Genomic DNA, 21,436 nt, shown 5'->3' on the forward strand with positions numbered 1-21,436 from the left:
AAAAAAAAAAAAAAAAGACCAAGGATTTTTCAGATGTGAAAGACATGAGATGATTTTTGGTTGAAGGGAGTCAATAAAATAAGAGAGGGGGGTTGAAGATTAAAGAGATGAAGAGAATAATTAATGTTATAAAGTCCCTAAAGATTTTGGAGGGTATTCAATCACGGTGGAGGGGCTAGCTTTGAAGAGTAGGCTACAGGGAAGAAGGCAAGGTCATAGAGGGTGTGTGTGTGTGTGTGTGTGTGTGTGTGTTTAAGGTAAGCTACCATAAGCCACAAGCCACAGAAATAGACATGTATAAAAGGGAAATAAAGGTTAAAGTTCACTTTTTACCAGAAGAGAATGCTAGAAATACTGATAAGCCTGCAGAATGATACTCAAAAGACAATATACGGTCAATCACTCCTTTTGCCCTCAATTCCAGGAGTATTTAACTAAGGAAGTCGAGAAAGAATTTTTTTTTAAAGATTTTATTTATTCATTTGTCAGAGAGGGAGAGAGAGCATGAGCACAAACAGGGGGAGTGACAGGCAGAGGGAGAAGCAGGCTCCCTGCTGAGCAAGGAACCCAATACGGGACTCAATCCCAGGACCCCAGGTCATGAGCCAAAAGCAGACGCCCAACCAACTGAGCCACCTAGGCATCCCTTGAGAAAGAATTCTTTTCCTTTCCTACATCAACTGTGTACTGCTGGAGAAATAAGGAAAGAAGACTTAAAGGGATGAATTTATTGATAGAATGTATGAAAATAATACCTAATCAAGACCAGTGATGAATTACTGAATCAAAATTTTGACTGAATCTGGATAATGTGGAGGAACTTAACAAGATCATGTGCTATACAGGTCTCTTAAGTGAAAATAGCATACATGTAAAATGTTTTCATAAATTCTTCCCCATGTTATATTTTAAACCAAAATGATAAAAATCACTAGAATGAGCTTTACTTCTTTTGAGTACCAATCTGAAAAGGAGACTATATTGAGATTCCTTGCAGAAATTAATTATTTCATAATGTTGTACTTTTGAAACCACTTGGTCATATATTTTCATGCTGTGATAAATAATGTGAAGAGTATATAATTTGGATATCAGAATTGTAACTACTCAAACAAAAGAAACCATTTATAACCAGTCTGTGCTTCATTTCGCAAGTGGAGCTGTCTCTATAGCAGGAATTAAACCTTTCTGACCAATATTAATCACCTTTTCATAGAATTAGGATCACTCTTCAGCACTTAATGTTATAAATTGTTTTGAAGTGTTAACTCCCATAAATTTTAAAACTCTGTATTGGGATTTCAGTGTATTCTACTGGGTAGTTATCCCACTAAATTAGAGTTTATTTACAGAAATTATTTGTTTTGCCTGGCTGTTTTTTTCACATGGAAAATTAACAAACCATACTTTTTTTTTCTTTAAGGGAGATTAAAAATCATTATTAGTGTTTTTTAGGCCAGATGTATTATTTAAAGTGGTACTTTATTTTTTTATGAGTGTTGAACTATAGAGTTAATTAGATTGTAGGGTTTCATTGATCAAAATCCTGGCAAATGTATAGCTTGTTATTAATATGAGAAAACAGTTTAAAAGCTTTTTAAAAATAATAAATATTTTAGGACCTAAGAAGGCAAATTAGCAATTCATTTAAATGATTTGAGAGCTGTTCCTCATAATGGGGAACTGGCAGCCACTTCTCAATTTCCTATTAAATAAAATTTTAACTAATGAATCTGACTGGTAAGATAGGCACATTATTCCTCCAAAAATAGATTTGGCCTCTTGATTAAAGTATAGGTCATGTCAGTAGTTATACTTCTTAAAGGATTAATTGCAGAGACCCACATGATCTCTTTCAGTTAGAAAATACGGCCCTTGACTAGGTCATAGATAGCCCTTTGCCTCAAACATGATCCCCTCTTCTCACTTTTCATTCCTTTAACACATGGAGTCTCTCTAATACTTAGATTTGTGTTGAAACTTTTGTGAGCCTTAACTTCACAATTAGGCATGTAAGGTTATGTGGACAATTAAACTCCAGCATATAGGGACATATAATGGCCCTCTCTATTGGATGATAAACCATGGAGAACCATGGCAGGGATTCTGTGTTCTTAATTTTGTTGTTGTCTTTCTCTCTGGTCTTTCATGTTCCTTCATATTTCTTAAAATTATAAGGACTATTAGCCAAAGCTCCTTTAAATAAAACTTTAGTTGACATTTTACTTCTTTTCCATCATAGGAAGAGTCTTAGAAATGGCAGTTAGGGGCGCCTGGGTGGCTCAGTTGGTTAAGCGACTGCCTTCGGCTCAGGTCATGATCCTGGAGTCCCGGAATCGAGTCCCGCATCGGGCTCCCTGCTCAGCAGGGAGTCTGCTTCTCCCTCTGACCCTCCCCCCGTCTCATGTGGTCTCTCTCTCTCTCTCTCTCAAATAAATAAATAAAATCTTAAAAAAAAAAAAAGAAATGGCAGTTAGTTAATTTGGCTGATACATAGCTACTTCGATGGCTTATTTCAAGTATTTGTTGATTGAATTGTATTTTTACATAAGCAAATTATCAAACATTTATCCTTTGGTTAAAAGATCAGTTTAGAATCCTATAGATATGTAAATATCTATTTGAGAGTCAAGATTTAACGATTTTAGGTTTCTTAAAATCCAAAATAGAAATCATATTGCTATTAGCACAAAAAGTATGCCTAAATGCTTTTGTAATTTGGTTCACTAAATTTGGATAAGGAGTAAATAAATGATAGATAATGGTAAAACTGTTGAGATTTTCCTTTCACTTCCTTTTATTGGGGCCATAACCATAGGTGTAGAAATACCTGTTCATGAGTGGTTGGTGGCAATGTGGCTTTGTAAAAATGCTTATAGAAAGTGAACATCAAAAATAAGTTTCTGATTTTTTATCCTAAGATGTACCTGCATCTTCTCATTAAAGTACAATTTTCAGAAAGAAGGAAAGTAATCTTACAGATATATTAAATGCCAGGAACTATACTAGTTGCTTTCAGATCTGTCCTTATTTAGTTCTCACAAAGATCCCATGTTATGGATAATGTTATGACCAATTTACAGATAACAAAACAGTCTTAGAAAAGTTAAGTAATTTGCCTATATGAAAGTAGTGCAGCTGAGATTCAAAGAAGCACATATACCTTCTATTACCTCATGCTTTCCCTCTCAAACATATAATTCGGGGTTAGTTTTCCTATATTTTCTAGAGTGAAAAAATTCATATAGTCATAAATGTACTTTCTGTTTATGAAATTAGCACTATATATAGTAGAGATTATTTTTTTCTTCTAAAAGCTCAATGTGTTCAAAATGTAACTTAACCTTCTTTGCTCTAAAAATGACTCTTTTGATTAACAGTACCGATACTTTTGCCGTTCCCAGATTTAAAGCCTTAACATCATAATTTACTCTTTCCTACCTCAGATCCCAGACTTGTCAGGACTTAGTAGTCCTAATTAGTAATATCTCTTACATCCATTTGCTTTTCTCATCTCTATTTCTTTGACACCAGCGAGGCCCACATTCTCCTTCTCTCTTGAATCACTGCAGGAATCTACTAACAAGATTTGCCAATTCTAGTCCTTTCCCTGTGCCAGGCCATCTTACAACTGTTACCGGATTATTCTTTGTAAAGCATAGTTCTGATGTTTAACCTCCCTCAAAGGATATTATTGCCCATTGCCAAGCACTTAAAGCTCTCAACAATTTAGCCCTCAACTCATCCATGCCTCATCTCCCACATTATCTCTTGATGTACCTTTCAGGTCATGATGTGTCAAACTCTCTGGAATGCCCTGCCTTCTTTTCTCTCATTGATCAATTCCTAACCATTCTTCAATAGCTGATTAAAACACAACTTCTTAAAACAAAAACAACCACAGCAACAAAACAAAAACACAACTTCTTCTGTGCAGTCTTTCTTGGTATAGATTCCCACTAGAATAAATCTCACCCTTCCATGAACTCCATGACTCTTAATCTCTACCTATCTTGAGATCCTTATAGCTTCCTACTATTTGATGGTTTTATTTTTTAGTGATAATATTTTGTCTTCCTACCAGATTATTCTATTTATAAAGAGCAACAACTGAGTCTTACTTATTTCCATAGTGTCTGTCCTGGTACTTTGTGTGGAGGAGACTTTCATTAAATATTTGCTGATTGATTAAAGAAATAAATCTTAAAAACAGGTAAATGATACTGTATTTTGTTATGTATAGGATGAAGGTGACCAAGCAGCAAGTGTTGAAGAGCTAGAAAAACAGATTGAAAAACTGAGTAAAGTAAGCACTTTCCAGATTACAGTTAACATCTTTTTTGCAGGGTTTTAAAGATCCACCTCATATGGAATTAGTTCTTCTGGCTGCTAAATAAAAACAAGCTTTTTTATAAGTAATTAAAATGAGGAGCTTTAGAAACATTCTCACAAACCTTAAAAGTTTAATGCCACGGTTAAAAGCCTAAACTTAATCAGGGCCTGTATTCTTCAGCTCTTCATTTAAATACAAAATATAAGTAAATGCATGGTTTTATTTCTTGGAGGTAATTACTTTTAAAGTTCAATCAAATATCATGGTAATAGTTTCAGCATCTTATGTTTTATTATACATTACTATATTTGTGTATTTTATTTGCATTGGATTTATAAACTATATATTTGTGTACTTGTCATTTAAAATATTCAATTAAAAATTGAATTTCAGTAGCATTAGTGAAGTTTTAAATGAACTTTTATAAAAAAGATGAATTTTTTAAAGTATTATGAAATTAATATTATGAGATACCTATATATTATATCAGTGTTAGATTCATCTCAAATTTACCCCATAATTTAGTGTATGTTGCCTAGGTTTACAGTATGAGTATAAACATAAGCAAATACAGATATGGTCAATTACATATGTGAGAATCATTTGTCATACACTCTATCATCAATAGAATTGAACTAGTTCTGGCCAGTAAAATACTTGATCACATTGTTTATTATCAAGCATAAGATGAGTTTTACTATAAGATAACTGATAAAATAAAGCATCTTTTTAATCCATGGTAACAAAAATATTCTAAGTACTTTCAAAATAATTTCTAACTTTGTAAATGTTACTGAAATTGAAGTCAGGCATGTAATATTTAGCTCTTTTGCTGTCTGTTCCCAGTAGTGAAATTTATCTGCTTATTAAGGGCATAGTAAGTGTAAAGTCACTTATATATTAATTTTTAAACCACTTGACACCCATAGCTTAATTATATGCATCATTTTTTAACAGCAACAGAGTCAGTACAGAAGGAAGCTCTTTGACGCTTCTCACTCTTTGCGTTCGATGATGTTTGGCCAGGATCGTTACAGACGCCGGTACTGGATTCTTCCCCAATGTGGGGGGATTTTTGTAGAAGGCATGGAGAGTGGTGAAGGTAGGAACTATTAATCTGTTACAAAATAATATCAGAAGCCATATTTTTTAAACCCTGTTACTTCCTCAATATATTTTGTGCTTCCAGAATCAAATTTGCTTTATGGGTAAACATTGTAAAACCTTGATTCCCATTCCTTTTGAACTCATAATGCCTCTTTCACTGAAAAATATTCCTTCCCTGTTCATGATTTCTCTTCTGCCGCTCTTTCTGACATCAAACATAAGCTATTCTTTTCTTATTTAGTGGACAAGGATCTTCACCTGTATTATCCTTTATAGCTGCTTCTCCATTTTTTTCTCCCTTCCCATTGTCAAATTTCTAAACATGTGATTTATTCTTCAACCTTTGCAACAAGCATCCATCCCAACAGTATCCCTGGAGATAACTTGCTTGAACTAAGATCCTTATCATAATCCTCATTCATCTTGAAATCTTGTTCATGTTTAAAATTTATGATCACCTCCTTCTCCATTAAACTTTTTTCTTTCTTGAGTTTTGTGTTACCACACAATCCGTGATATTTTTTCCTTTAGACTCTTCTCTTGCTGCCTCCACTTGTGTTACATTAACTAACTCAGCACACAGTGCATTTATGTGCTAGATAAACCATCTGAAATTGAACTGTATGTTTGGGTGTTTCCATATGTTAAAATTCTGACGGGACTGAGAGTATTATGTCAGTGCTTACAAATCTGAGGATGTAGCAATGGCTCCACGGTGATACCTGTAGGCAAAAACTTCTCTCAACACACTTCTTTTTGAATACCCGCTTTATGCCAGGCATTTTTAGGCACTAGAGGAGGTTCAAAGATATATAAAACACAATCCATGCCTTGTAGTAGTTTAACAGTCCAGGGGAAAGAGCGGATTGCTTAATCCCGTAGATGTCCAGATCCAAATTTTTTTTAAAGATTTTATTTATTTATTTATTTGACAGAGACAGAGAGAGAGTGAGAAAGGGAACACAAGCAGGGGGTCAGCAGGTAGAGGGAGAGGGAGAGGGAGAAGGAGAAGCAGGCTCCTCGCTGAGCAGGGAGTCCGATGCTGGGCTTGATCCCAGGACCTTGAGATCATGACCTGAGCCGAAGGCAGACGCTTAATTGACTGAGCCACCCAGGTGCCCCCAGACCCCAATTTTTATAAAGTAGTTGTTTTTAGCAATGGAACCACCCTTTTTTAAAATAAAAATCTTTTGGAAGGGGGGCAGTTAATAATGCATGTAAAATAGAGTAGTGTAGTGGCTGGCATGTAAGCATTGTTGGCATATAGTAAACAGTGTTGTTTTACACAATAATATATTTCCTATGGTTTCAAATTATATGAAGTAAGAGTATAAAGTCATGTACTGGAATGATACGTGAAACCCATGTGCTGCCTTTCCAGAGCAGGAGTTGCTCATGGAGTCAGGGAGGGTACATGGAAGCTTCAGCTGCCTTTTATCTCTTTTTAAAAATTGATGTTGATGGGCCAGCATGTTGATTTTACAGAATAGTGTGGTGGGTTCCTTTTTAACTATTTGCATAAAATGTTTTAAAAATAAAAATATTTTAAGCATGGAAAAAACTAGTAAGTGGGAATACATGAGTCTAAGAAGTTATTGCACAGCAAAGGAAACCATCAGCGAAATGAAAAGGCACTCTACTCATTGGGTAAAAATATTTGCAAATCTTACATCTGATAAGGGACTAATAACCAAAATATATAAAGAACTCATGTGACTCAAAGCAGAAAAACGTTCTGATTAAAAAATGGGCAGATCTGAATGGACATTTTTCCAAAGAAAACATACACATGGCCAACAGACATATGAAAAGGTGCTCAATATCACTAATCATTCAGAGAAATGCAAATCAAAATCACAGTAAGATCTTACTTCACACCTATTAGAATGGCTAGAATCAAGAAGACAAGAAATTACAAGTGTTGGTGAAAATGTGAAGAAAAGGGAACTCTTGTTGGTGGAGATGTAAATTGGTGAAGCCTATGGAAAAGAGTATGAGAGTTCCTCAAAAAATTAAAAATAGAACTACCATATGATCCAGCAATTCTACTTCTGGTTATTTATCCGAAGAAAATGAAAACACTAACTCAAAAAGGTATATGCACCCCCATGTTCACTGCAGCATTATTCACAGATTATTTTACATATTATTGCAGGATGTGGAAACAACCTATGTGTGTCCATCAATGAATGAATGGATAAAGACAGTGTGGTTTACACACACACACACACACCCCATATGGAATGTTACTCAGCCATAAAAAAGAATGCAATCTTGCTATTTGCCACAACATGGATGGACCTCAAGGACATTATGCTAAGTGGGGTGCCTGGGTGGCTCAGTTGGTTGAGCATCTGCCTCCAGCTCTGGTCATGATCCCAGGGTCCTGGGATTGAGTCCCGCATCGGGCTCCTTGCTCAGCAGAGAGCCTGCTTCTCCCTCTCCCTCTGCCTGCCACTCTGCCTACTTGTGCTCTCTCTCTGTCCAATAAATTAATAAAATCTTTTTTAAAAAAGGACATTATGCTAAGTGAAGTCAGACAGAGAAAGACAAATACCATATGAACTCTCTTATATATGTAATCTAAACAAATAATAAAAAAGAAAAGAAAACTAAACTCATAGATACAAAGAACAGATTGGTGGTTGCCAGATGTGTGTGTTTGGGGGTGGGGGGTGGTAGAAGAAATGGGTAAATGCCTCTTGAAGGCAGAGACTAATATAGGCAGGGGAACTACACTAAAATAATCTGGGAGTTAAGTACACATTGGATTGGCAAAAAAGGGGGTGGAAAAATCAGTTGTGGGATCATTCTAGTAGCCTAGATTAAAAGTAGGAAGGCCCTAAGCTCAGGTGCAAACAAGGAACATGGGAAGAACATGATCTCTTAAAGGTAGAAATCCTATGAGAAATTATTGTATATGATATAAGTGGAATCAGAGATAAATATGATGAATTAATCCTCAGTAGAAACATTGTGATTTTTTAAAACTGAATCCAAGAAGCCAAGAGGAGGAGCTTGTTTAGAATGAAATTAAATGAAAGTTTTAGTATGGAAATCTATTTTTTATTTAAGTATAATTAACATAGTGTTATATTAGTTTCAGGTATACAATATAATGATTCAACAATTCCATATATTACTCAGTGCTCATCAAAATAAGTGTACTCTTTTTTTTTTTTTTTAAGATTTTATTTATTTGAGAGAGAGAGAGGGAACAGGAGCAGGGGGAGTGGCAGAGGGAGAAGCAGACTCCCTGCTGAGCACAGAGCTCAACCCAGGTCTCGACATGCAGCTCAGTCCCAGGACCCTGAGAGCATGACCTGAGCTGAAGTCAGACACTTAACTGACTGAGCCACCCAGGGACCCCAAGATAACTCTACTCTTAATCCCCTTTATTTCATTCATCCCCCAACCTACCTCCACTCTGGCAGCCACCAGTTTGTTCTCTGTATTTAAGAGTCTGGGGATTTTTTATCTCATTTTTTATTTGTTCATTTGTTTTGATTCTTAAATTCCACATATGAGTCAAATCCTATGGTATTTGTCTTTATCTGACTGACTGATTTCACCTAGCATTATACCTTCTAAGCCTATCCATGTTGTCCCAAATGGCAAGATTTTATTCTTTTTTATAGCTGAGTAATATTCCAGTGTGTGTGTGTGTATGCCACGTCTTCTTATTCATTCATTTATTGATGGACACTTGGGTTGCTTCCGTATCTTGGCTATTAAAAATAATGCTGCATGCGAAAGAATGAAACTGGATCATTTTCTTACACCATACATGAAAATAAATTCAAAATGGATTAAGGACCTAAATGTAAGACAGGAAACCATTAAAATCCTAGAGGAGAATATAGACAGTAACCTCTCTGACACCAGCCATAGCAGCTTCTTACTACATATGTCTCCTGAGGCAAGGGAAACAAAAGCAAGAATAAACTATCTGAACTTTATCAAAATAAAAAGCATCTGGGCAGTGAAGGAAACAATCAATAAAACTAAAAGGCAACCTGTGGAATTGGAGAAGATATTTAGAAATGACATACCTGATAAAGGGTTAGTATCCAAAATATATAAAGAACTTACAAAACTCAAATACTCAAAATACACAATACAATTTAAAAAATGGGCAGAAGACATTGAAGAGACATTTTTCCAAAAAAGACATACAGGTGGTGAACAGACACATGAAAAGATGCACAAATCACTCATCATCAGAGAAATACAAATCAAAAGTACAATGAGCTATCACCTCACACCTGTCAAAATGGGTAAAATTAACACAAGGAACAACAAGTGTTGGCGAGGATGTAGAGAAAGGGGAACCCTCTTGCACTGTTGGTGGGAATGCAAACTGGTGCAGCCACTCTGGGAAACAGTATGGAGGTTCCTCAAAAAGTTAAAAGTAGAACTACTGTACAGTCTAGCAATTGCACTACTAGTATTTATCCAGAGAATACAAAAATACAGATTCGAAGGGGTACATGCACCCCAGTGTTTATAGCAGGATTATTTACAATAGCCAAATTATGGAAAGAGCCAAAATGTCCATAGACTGATGAATGGATAAAGAAGTGGTGTGCACACACACACACACACACACACACAGTGGAATATAACTCAGCCATAAAAAAGAATGAAATCTTTCTATTTGCAGTGACATGGGTGGAGCTAGAGAGTATTATGCTAAGCAAAATAAGCCAGTCAGAGAAGGACAAATACCATATGATTTCACTCATATGTGGAATTTAAGAAACAAAATAGATGAACATAGGGGGAAAAAGAGAGAGAGGCAAACCAAGAAACAGACTCTTGACTATAGAGCACATACTGATGGTTCCCAGAGGGGAGGTGGGTGGGGGATGGGTGAAATAGGTGATGAGTATTAAGGAGGGCACTTGTGATGAGCACTGGTGTTGTATATAAGTATTGAATCACTAAATTGTACACCTGAAACTAATATCACACTGTATGTTAACTAACTGGAATTTTTTAAAAAAGCTAATGACTCAATAAACATGAGTGCATATATCTTTAGAGATATAATTTAAAATTATAAAATTGCAAAAAAAGTTGTAAAATTGTGTGTCACTTGTTAGATGCAGAGCCTTGGTAAAGCTTAAAAGCAGTAAAGAAGTACCCAGGCAAGTGGCTTTGCCTTATCTATAATAAGAATCATCTGAGAAGCTTAAAAAAACCAAGAAACCTAGCCCTACCGCAGACCAATTACATATTCTTCAATTTGATTAAGGGCCACATCAATCTCAATCACCTGGGCATGTAAATGTGAAGTTATTTAGGGCTTCTATTTTTCCTTCAAAATGTCTTAAGTTAATCTCTTTGCAACACTGCTGAAATCGGTTCTTTATTAATATGTATGTGGATTATTACACCTGTCCCCAGCTTCTCTATATACACTCTCTTCCTTCCATTACATTCTGTCATCATGTCTCTACTCCAAAACCTTGAATGATTCTCTATTGCTGATAAGATGATGTAGTATGTCTGTATACAATCTAGCATGCAAGCATTCAAGGCCTTCTATAAATCTGACTTCAAAATATCTTTATACTGTCCTCCAGTATGAATTAACATAGACAAGTCTACCCACCATTGCTTAACGTATGTGCATTCCTCCTTCTTTGCATGCCTTTGCGTGCTTTGTTTTGTCAAATTCTGTTCAATATAATGCTAACTTGCCTTTTCTTCACCATCTGAATTTCACCTTTCTTGATCCAGCTCAAGTTCTAGCCCTTTTATAAATTCTAGTTTATGTAAGTGGAATTAATTTTTACTATCTGTGAACTCCTAGAAAACCAAATAATTACACCATTATCTTGGCAATTGATAGATATACTGTTCATATTATTTAAGTTTTATAACTGTCACATACTTTTTGATTCTTCTTAGTGTTAAACATAGTACTTTATATATCACAGGCACATTAAAAAATACTTTAAGAAAGTAAGTAATTAAATGTCTTTATAAGGTTTATAAGAATAGCTTATAGGAAACTTTTCTTTTTAATTTTAGGTCTCTCATATTAAATAACATTAATTGAATTTGTAGTTATTGAACCTCAGTTTCTGTTCAGGCCCTACCATTTAACCTCTCTGGACCCTGATTTCTCTTTCTACAAAAGAATTTTAAATTTTTTTTTTATTCTTATGTTAATCCCCATACATTACATCATTAGTTTTAGATGTAGTGTTCCATGATTCATTGTTTGTGCATAACACCCAGTGCTCCATGCAGAACGTGCCCTCCTCAATACCCACCACCAGGCTAACCCATCCTCCCACCCCCCTCCCCCCCAGAACCCTCAGTTTGTTTTTCAGAGTTCATCGTCTCTCATGGTTCGTCTACCCCTCCTATTTCCCCTGCTTCATTTCTACAAAAGAATTTTAATAGGCTTTGTATAAATTCTTTTGTTGTCATCATGTCAAATAATGGATTTAAGAGAGCTACAAAGTGATATATAAACATTAATTGTACTTTATACTATTATTTGTGGTCATTGCATGGTACAGGGGCAAAGTAAGAATAAATTTTCACTTAGGGGTTATTTTCTCATAAAGTTTTTATTAATTCACTGATGAATGTGCATCTGCTATATTATTTTAAGTGCTATGAAAGTTATAAAATAAATAACAGATGTAGATTCCTTCTCTTTATCTTACAGCTAATTAAAATGGAAAAACCTTTATTATTTTAATCATCAAGTGTTTAATATGCACTTATATTGTACCTTGTACTAAGTACTATGGAGATATAAAAGAATCAATTAACTGTCTCTATCCAGAAAGAGCTCACAATCTAATTAGAAAGATACACCATATATGAAGACAAAGAACAAGAGCATATTAGTGTGCACTGTAGGCAAGTAGTGTGAGAGACAAGGCTGATAAGGATGAATAAGTACTAATGGTAGAAACTTCCATAAAAGAAGTGGATATTAAAAGTTAATACAGTATTAACAATATGCAATATCCTATTCCTCTCATTTATCAATTTTTAAAAGTTATCTAAAAGCACAAACTGTTTTTAATGAAATTAGACTTAACATTCATCTATTTAAAAGTTTAAATGCACAAGTTTTAAAAAAATAAATGCCCAACCTATTTTTTAAAATCCCTATAATAGCTTTATCCAGAGAGAAGATATCAGATCTTGGATTACCTCCAAAGAAAACTGTTAGTTCATGTTATACAAGATGCAAGATAACTCACACCATAAGTGATCCACATGGTGCTAATAACAACAAAGTTTATCAATATGGTAACTCTAGAGTAGAGACATAACAAAGAACATAGGATCTGGCTGAGCCCCCATATCGGTTCCACAGGAGTGTTGTCCAGACTGCAGACTGGACAAGTAACAAGAGCACCCCAAGAGAGAGATGCCTTCCTTCATACTCTGTATTTATAGGTTAGTCCAAGAGGAGGTAGAAAACCCTTTGTTTCTCTAAGCAACAACATATATACCAAAGGACCTCTGGGCCTGGGAACAGCAGTAGGGAGTACAAACACAAAGGGCAGATTCCACATACTGAGAGCCTTGGGAACAGTGCCCACAGCAGCTAAAGGCCCTGCTATCCCTCTGCAAACTGGCTCAGTGGCTAATCTGGCTTGCTGATGGGCCTCAGGAAAGAGTGAAGGAGGAGAGACCCTGTAGCCGTTTAGCTAAAACTGAGGGTTTAGTCCCCTTCAGTCCACCCCCTGACCCTTGGTGTGGCTCACTAGATGTATGCCTTCTATCAGTTGCATTTTAAATGGTGCCTTCTGAAGGAGGCATCCGATAAGCCAGAGAAATTCCAAAACAAACGATATTCCGCAACATTAGTAGATTTAGAGTTCCCCTGAGCCATATGTCTATAGTATATCCAACAAATGATCCGAAACTATGCATTTATAATCCTACTCAGGTCAAAGAATCAATGCAAATGTGTTCAGTGATAAGAGCCTAAGCCTTCTCAATGGCAGTGTCCCCCAGGGTCGCTGATTTGGGGTCATACCCTCAGCTTCATGGGTGCCTATCAAGGAAAGAGCCCTTGTGCAAAGTAATGAAAGCTTGTTTCCCTATGTACCTGTCAACTTACAAGTAGGTTCTGATGCTGACACTAGAGATCGTAGCTGGAAAGTCTCGAGTGCCTTTGAGATTTTGAGTCTTACCAACACAGTATCGGTAAGAAAGGCGACGAGAGAATTATTCACGCTACATCCACGCTCTCACCTTCTGTGGTCAGGCATGTTTATGCCCACGCCAACTCCATCATTGTCTTCAGGGGTGATCCATACAGTCTGTCCTTTTTTTCTGGAACAGTAAGTTCCACATGAAATCAGGAGGTGCCATTTTTCCCACCAAAGATGTCCTCCAGACAGAGTACACTATATGGGTATAAGGACTGCAGCAAAGTCTCCTGCTTGTAGGGTGAATGCACAACAAGAATTTAGAATTGTTTGGAGTAAAGAGAGAATCAAAATTGCCCCTCCTGGGGATGTTGCTTGCAAGTGTCATCTGGAAAGCAAGAGAATATCGACATTTGTATCCATCCATTCATCCGTAATATGAACAACAGGAACCTTCCAGCCACCTATTGAAAGGTACAAAAAAAGGAGAGGGATGTTGAGTATAAAAACTCAGTGTCCCCAGCATACCAAGTAGATTCTTCATCTCTGCTCTTCAACTTCAGGATGTCGGGGAACTTCACCGAAGTGTAGGGACATTTATGAGGTGTGAGGAGTTTTCAGACTATAATCAGTAGAGGGCAGCCAGACCAGAAAGTGGACGGAGGTCACCATGGAGGGGTTAGTGCAACCATCTTTTAGAATACTACTCCAGCGTTCTGTAATGCCTGTGGAGAAGAGGGAGCATGGACCAGCCACTCAGTGCTATGTCGGCCAGCCCATTGCTGAATGGCAGCAGCTGCGGAAGGAATTCCGGTTGTTTGATTGTATCATTTCTGGAAACCCTATATATAATAAATATGTTTCGGTCTTAATAGTGTTATATGGTCCACACATGGAAGAGGCACAGTAACTCCTTCATATCCAGGAAAGATGTATCCTGTTCAGTGGCTAGAGGAAATCAGATAACTCAAAAGCTAACAAATGCCATCAGAATATCTTCGCCAGAGTCAAAGGCCCTTGTAGTACTAGTGTCAAACAGCGTTGTTAAATAGTGAAATGGCCTTGTTCAGTACCCCTACCTGAATCTGTTCTTCCATAAGAAATGCAATCTTTCTCCTCCAGGTATGTAACTGGGTTGTGCAGCCTTGGCAGGCCTGGTCAGTGCACCTGAGTGTTGACAGCATGCCTGGCCAACAGTTAACCAAAGCTGCCAGTAGAGGTCACAACAAATATGTCCAACTGATACGTGGGAATGCTTGTGCAGGACTTAAATAACCCAGTATTTCCATGCCAGTATGCAGTCTGATAAAGGAACAATTGGAGTTCACACAAAAGGCCCCAAAGCCTTTGCAGTGATTGTGATTCGGGCTTTGAGCCCTAGGTAACAACCAATTCCCAGCAGTAATAAAGGAACTTGTTGGCCAAGGCTTTTTTGCATTCTGGAACTGTAGGTATTTGGTCCCTCGTTTCTAGCAAACCCGTAAGTGTTTGAGGCTCTTCTCCTTTCCAGTACAGTGAACCGAGGAGGGTGGTTAGCAATCTCTTGGAGGGGGACCCAGGGATAGAGCCCTAGTCCTTCTTAAACTTGAAAGAGCCCATATCAGGAACAAAGGAAGTCTGGCTTCTGGAGTTGAATCACACTCATAATAAGGTAGAGCTGATGACTGTGAATATTTCCACCCATAGCCCCATTTCAGGAGTTGAGATGATACAGGGTATTTTCCTAGGTTCTGTTCCCAAGTCCTTTCCTGAAGAGTCTAGAGACTGTGAGCTCTTACTGGATGGTGGGTGGGGGTGAGGCTTAACAGCTGTAATCTCTCAAGGACAGTCCTCCCCGGGCACCTTCTTCAACTAATCTTCTGGTTATCCCCCTCTCCAAACAACTCTTCAAGACTGTGGCCGTTGGATCTTCTGTGTCTCATCTCAGGTCTCTTTTCCACCATCTCAGTAGGTCTTTTAGGTTTTTGAAGTGGATAACACTTCCACACTCTAGAATTGCACAACCCATCAACTTCTGTCTTACCAGTCCTTCTCTTTATGAGCAGTACTACATTTATTGGTGTGAGGGAGTCTGCCAGAAGTCTAGCCTATCCTCTCCTTCCTCTGTTCCTCTTTTCTTTTTATTTTGTATAGAAACCTGTGCCACGTATTAGGCTCTCTCTTTCCATTTCCTCCCCTGAAATGGGGCTTGTATGACCTGAAAGAACTATTTCTTTTCTAACATTGCTTCTCAGAGGAAGGAGTAAAGTCAAAGCCATTGTCCACTTAGGTGGACCTGTTCTGATTCTGTCATTTAACATTCTTTGCACTAAGTTCATGTTGTCAAGCCTTCCCCTCTCAAGCCCTGGGTTTTCTTATAAACATGCTAACATAGCTAGTGTCTCAGAGCAGCTACGTCCTCTGTGGATCTAGTCCAGTTCACATTCAAGAGTCTCAGGAAAATCACCCCAGCGGGGATCTATTTTACCAAAGCTACTAAGCATCCAGTTTGAAAAGGGTGGCCGTACCTGTCCCAGCACTACTAGTCAACCCAGACTGCTCATTCTGTAACAAGGGCATGTGTTTCCCCCTCGTCCGCTTGTTTTAATATCACTATTGTCCCTTCATCATGCAAACAAGCAAGCCAAGCCTCTAAGGATCCTTCCAAGTGCTGCTTTTGGTAGTGGACCTGTTGAGAACCTAGCTCTTCTTAACTCTGTTTATTGTTGGATTTCCTTCTGCTGGTATTCCCACTCAGGCTCCTACAGAGCACGCCTCACAAAAACTGGCTTCCTATCACAGGGCTAGTTGCCTCATATATCATAACAGAGGGATTCTGGGAGTTTGCCCCACTTTCCCTTCTGAAGGGGCTGCCGTCACCCTTTCCAGGTCACCCTCCAACTTAGGACTCATGGAAATCTCTAAGTTGATGCAGAAGGAGGGACGACTGCATTTCAAGCCACTTTATCACCCCTAGTCTCCCTGTTTAGTGTATACTTTAGGGCTTCTGCCATCCTTGGGCACAGCTTCTGAGACCATCCTAACTCCACCAAGTGAATTACTGCTGACCCCAAGGAGAAAATCTTCCACCCCTGCATGCTCCCCTTCCAGAAATCCATGACATTAGGACTTTTTTGGACACCAACTGCTGTACAAGATGCATGGTTACAAAAACCACTAATGGCACACAGAGTGCTAATTGCAGCAAAGTTTATTAGTAAAGGCAACTTACAAGCAGAGAAGTAACAGTACACAGGACCTGCCAGCTCCCACAGTGGTTCCAAAGGACTTGGACGTGTGACAAGAGCACTCCAGGAGATAAAACACTTTACCCTACACCTTGCTGTGCGAAAGGGTAGAAAGCACTGTTTCTCTAACAGTAAACCTGTCAAGGGACCTTTGGGTCTAGAAACAGTGCTAAGGGGTATGCATACCAAGAAGCAAAGTATATATACCTAGGACCCTGAGAACAGTGTTGACATTAGCTAGCTGAAGATTCTACTGTCCTTCTGCTGGCCCTCAGCAAAGTGGAAGGAAAATGAAACAAGTTTGTCGTTAATTATATGTACATACTGTGATGTGAACGTTACTCTTCCATTTGGTATTAGGATGTGGTTACAGCATTAGGTCTAGAAGTATAAAACATAATTCCTGTTATGGATATGTGGGGGACTCTTACCTGAAGGGAGAGGGTATTATGGTATCGATCATCTTTTTTTTAAATTCCTGAATCAGACTGGGAAGGGACAATCCTAGAGAGACAAATGTTGAGAATCTGCTTCCTTTAGACTTCTCCACAGTAATAAGAAGAAATCTCCTAGGAGCTGGATCATGGTAGCACTATCGACATAAAGACAGCTGAAGACCAGTGCAAGTGCTCCTGAGGTTCTGCTCTATTGAATGGGAAAGTGCCTTTGAGTCCTGTGACGAAGCCATTGCCTAGAGACCTGTATTCTATGCCAGGCTTTTTACATTTCTTCTTTTTTTTTTTTAAAGATTTTATTTATTTGACAAAGAGAGACATAGCGGTAGAGGGAACACAAGCAGGGGGAGTGGGAGAGGGAGAAGCAGGCTCCCCACTGAGCAGAGATCCCGATGCGGGGCTCGATCCCAGGACCCTGAGATCATGACCTGAGCCGGAGGCAGACGCTTAACGACTGAGCCACCCAGGCGTGTGTTTTACCTACAGTGTGGTAAAATTTATTTGGAAGTTACAGCTTGCTTCAGCCCAACTAAAGAGAACCAAAGGAAAAAATTTTCACTTGAACTTAGAGTGGCATTGGACCCTTGGGTCCAATGACAACTCCTAGGTGAACAGAGAGGGTTCAAAGTGATTTTGATAAAATTCAAGAAGACGTATTCTCTTTCCAGTAGAAAACATGGTATTTTTTTAGGATTTATTTTAATTGAGAAATGGTATTTTCTTTGTCATTATGCACTTATATTTAGTACCAGAGAAATGAATCAAGTGAACAGCACTCCCTGTTTCATCTCTTGTCTTCCTCTTCTTCAGTCTGTTTTGAAGATGTTTATTAATACTCATTGACACACGTCAGAGAAGTAAGGACTGCAAGGAACTAGGGGGTTGTATGAAATGGAGATAGAAAATTATTTAAAATTAAAGAATCTCTTTATACTAAACATCCTGTATACACTTTCAAATTTTTAAAAATAATTTTACATTTTAATTAGAGATTTAGCTGTTTATAATTAAGCAATTTGAATGTAAAAGTTAAAGACAACCATGAGTAGGCTATTAAAATGTATCATCAGCTCGATCTACTTTATCACATGTAAATGGGATGTCATCTAGTCTCAAACCAGTAAAAATTGGTTGCCTGGTTGGTTATTCCATTTGTTTTTGGACATATGACAGAGGTTTTTTAAAGATACTAGTTCTCAGAATAAATCAAGAACAACTATTAGTACTTCTTTACTAACCAATAACTTGTATGAAGCACAGGTGTATGAAGAGAATATTTGTGACTCTTTCCACATTTGCCTAATTAGAGGTGATGAAGTAGGGTTTTCTTCTCAGGGCAAATGTGTAGAAGTGCATAGAGATATGAGGCATACGATTTTTTGCTAGCTGCCTTTAAGATTTTTCTGTATCATTGGTTTTAAGGAATTTGATTATATGTCTTTGTGTAGTTATCTCCATATTTCTCTTCCTTGGAGTTTGTTGCATTTCTTGGATCTGTAGTTTATAGTTTTAATCAAATTTGGAATTTTTTCAACTCTTATTTTCTCAAACTTAATGTCCTTGTCTCCTAATTCTACTATCTTGTTAGTTTGGGGTCAGTTTTCATTGATTGATTTTTCTAATTATGTGTCCTGTTTTCATGTGTCTTTGCATGCCTTCTAATTTTGTTTGGATGCCTAACATTGTGAATTTTACCTTGTTGGGTGCTGGATATTTTTTAATTCCCACAAACATTTTTGAGCTTTGTTTAACTGGAACACAGTTAAGGTACTTGGAAAAAGTTTGATCCTTTCAGGTCTTGCTTTTAAAATTTGTTAGGTAGGATTAGGACAGTGCTCAGTCTAGGGCTAATTATTGCCTAACTACCGACGTGAGATCCTTGAGTACTCTACCTAATGTCTGTGAATTTTGAGGTTTCCCAAGCTGGTTGGTAGGAACAGGTACTACTCCCAGCCTGTGTGAGCACCTAGCACTGTCACCTCTTTTTCAAGTCTTTTTCAAGTGGTTCTTTCCCTGATCTCAGGTGGATTCCTGACACTTCGACCTGATGAGTATTCAGCTGAACACTCAAGGGGTCCATCCACAGATCTGTAGAGTTCTCTCTCTAGGCAGCTCTCTCCTCTCCAGTACTCCCTCCTGAGTACTCAAGCCACTTGGGTCTCCCTTGGACTCTCAGTTCCATCTCCTCATCTCAGGAGTCTGCCAGCTCTGCCTGGATTTCTCCTTGTGATGTAGCCTGGAAACTGTCCCAGGGCAGTAAGCTGGAGCAATCATAGGGCTTGCTGCATTTGTTTTCTCTCCTTGTTACCTGATGTCCAGGTTCTTATAAACTATTGTTCCATATTATTTTGTCTGTTTTTTGGTTGTTTCATGCAAGTAGGTGAATCTAGTCCCTGTGACACCTGATTGTGCAGAAGCATAAGTATGATGAATAGGCTTTTAATTTGGGGTAGAAACTAACATCAAAAGAAGGATGTAAGAGCTATTTCAAACATTAATAGAGAATTGGTTAAATGAATCATGATATATCCATATAATAGAATATTATGCAGCTGATGAAGTATAGTTATATGTTTTGCCACTGAAAGCTGTTGAAGGTGTATAGTGAAAATATTAAATACATTCTTTTTATTTCATCATTAAAAAATGTTTATTGAGTCCCCATTTTATAGCAGGCACCATGTTAGGCATTTGGGACCCAATAATAAGCAAGGTAGACATTGCTCTACCTTTAAGTAAAGCTTGTTGATTTAAATTCTAATGTATGGGAGGGGGAATGGAATAGAAAATAAACAGAATATTGTGTCTAATGGTAAATTCTGCCAAGTAAATATACAGAATGATATTCTAAGGTGAATGGGATGGAGACCATACTTTAGATAAGGTGATCAGAGGGGCGCCTGGGTGGCTCAGATGGTTAAGCATCTGCCTTCAGCTCAGGTCATGATCCCAGGGTCCTGATAGAGCCCCATGTCATTGGGCTCCCTGCTCAGTGGGGAGTCTGCTTCTCCCTCTCCCTCTGCTGCTCCCCCTGCTTGTGCTCTCTCTGTCAAATAAATAAAATCTTTAAAAAAAAAAAAAAGATAAAGTGATCAGAGAAAACCTCTGTGACAAAATGACACTTAATCTGAAACATGAGGTAAAACAGTATTCTAGGCAGAGGGAATAGCAAGTGCAAAGGCCCCAAGAAAGGAAAGAACTTAGCATGTTTGAGAAGATGAAAAAAGGGAGAAAGGAAGAACAAGGACAAAAGTGGCCAGAGGTTGTGGAGGTTTCCAGGAACTATCATACAGTGCTGTAGGCCTTGTGTAGGGATTGGGATTTTGTTCTAAGTTGCAGAAAAGTGAAGAGTAGTATCCCATTTGTGTAGTAGTGTAAAATGATAGTCACAAGGATGCATATAAGATTTCCAGAAGGAGCTACAGGTGTGATTAGTTATGGTTACCTCTAAAGAGTAGAAATAGGGACTGAGGGAATAGGACAGAAAGGGTTTTACTTTATACCTCTCATTACTGAATATTTTATCTTGAACATATATTACTTTTCAAATCAAATAAACTAGTGGATTTATATTTTTAAGAGTTTTTATGAATTATTTTTAAAAACATTTGTCAAAAATATGAACCAGAGGTTCACAAAGGAGAAATACCAATAAACCTATGAAAAGATAATCAGCCTTAACTAGTGATCAGAAAAATATACAATTCAGATTTTCACCTCTCAGATATTGGAAAAGACAAATATCGTTAGTATTCAGTTTCACTGAGGGATAGGGAAATAGATGCTTTTGTGTACTTCTGGCATTAATATGTATTGATTTAGACTCTCTAGAGGGCAGCTTAACAATTATATCGCAAAAACTCTGAAAAGTACCTATCAGGGAGTTTTTTTTTTTTTTTCTAGAAATTTATCCTGAAGAAGTAAGTCAAAAAAGAAGTTTTAAAGTCCAACGATACAGATGCAAGGTCATTCATCATTTACAGCACTGTTTATAATAGTGAATAATTAGGCCCTATTAATAGCCATCAGTAGAAGATTGATTATTTAAATTATGATAATATTCCACTGAAGATAGCCATTAAAATTTATGGTGCACTTATCTATATATTAATACATTAGGATGTTTACAGAGTATTATTCAGTAAAACATGTAGGTTAGAATATTATAATACGATTTCC

At 37.5% G+C, this 21,436-nt stretch overlaps 1 protein-coding gene across 30 annotated transcripts in view; it reads left to right on the plus strand.

The window, feature by feature from the left end:
- BAZ2B (bromodomain adjacent to zinc finger domain 2B) overlaps nt 1–21,436 on the plus strand; it is a 346,990-nt gene that overhangs the window by 304,040 nt on the left and 21,514 nt on the right. For all 30 annotated transcript variants that reach the window (XM_081814352.1, XM_081814377.1, XM_081814356.1 and 27 more), the window contains 2 exons: nt 4,244–4,306; nt 5,291–5,435. In XM_081814352.1, coding sequence (XP_081670478.1) covers nt 4,244–4,306; nt 5,291–5,435 — 208 coding nt within the window. The remainder of the gene's footprint in view (nt 1–4,243; nt 4,307–5,290; nt 5,436–21,436) is intronic.

The sequence above is a fragment of the Leptonychotes weddellii genome, chromosome 3 (genome assembly GCF_054177405.1).
Source record: "Leptonychotes weddellii isolate Sample4059 chromosome 3, ASM5417740v2, whole genome shotgun sequence".
In the NCBI taxonomy this organism is placed as follows: Eukaryota; Metazoa; Chordata; class Mammalia; order Carnivora; family Phocidae; genus Leptonychotes; species Leptonychotes weddellii.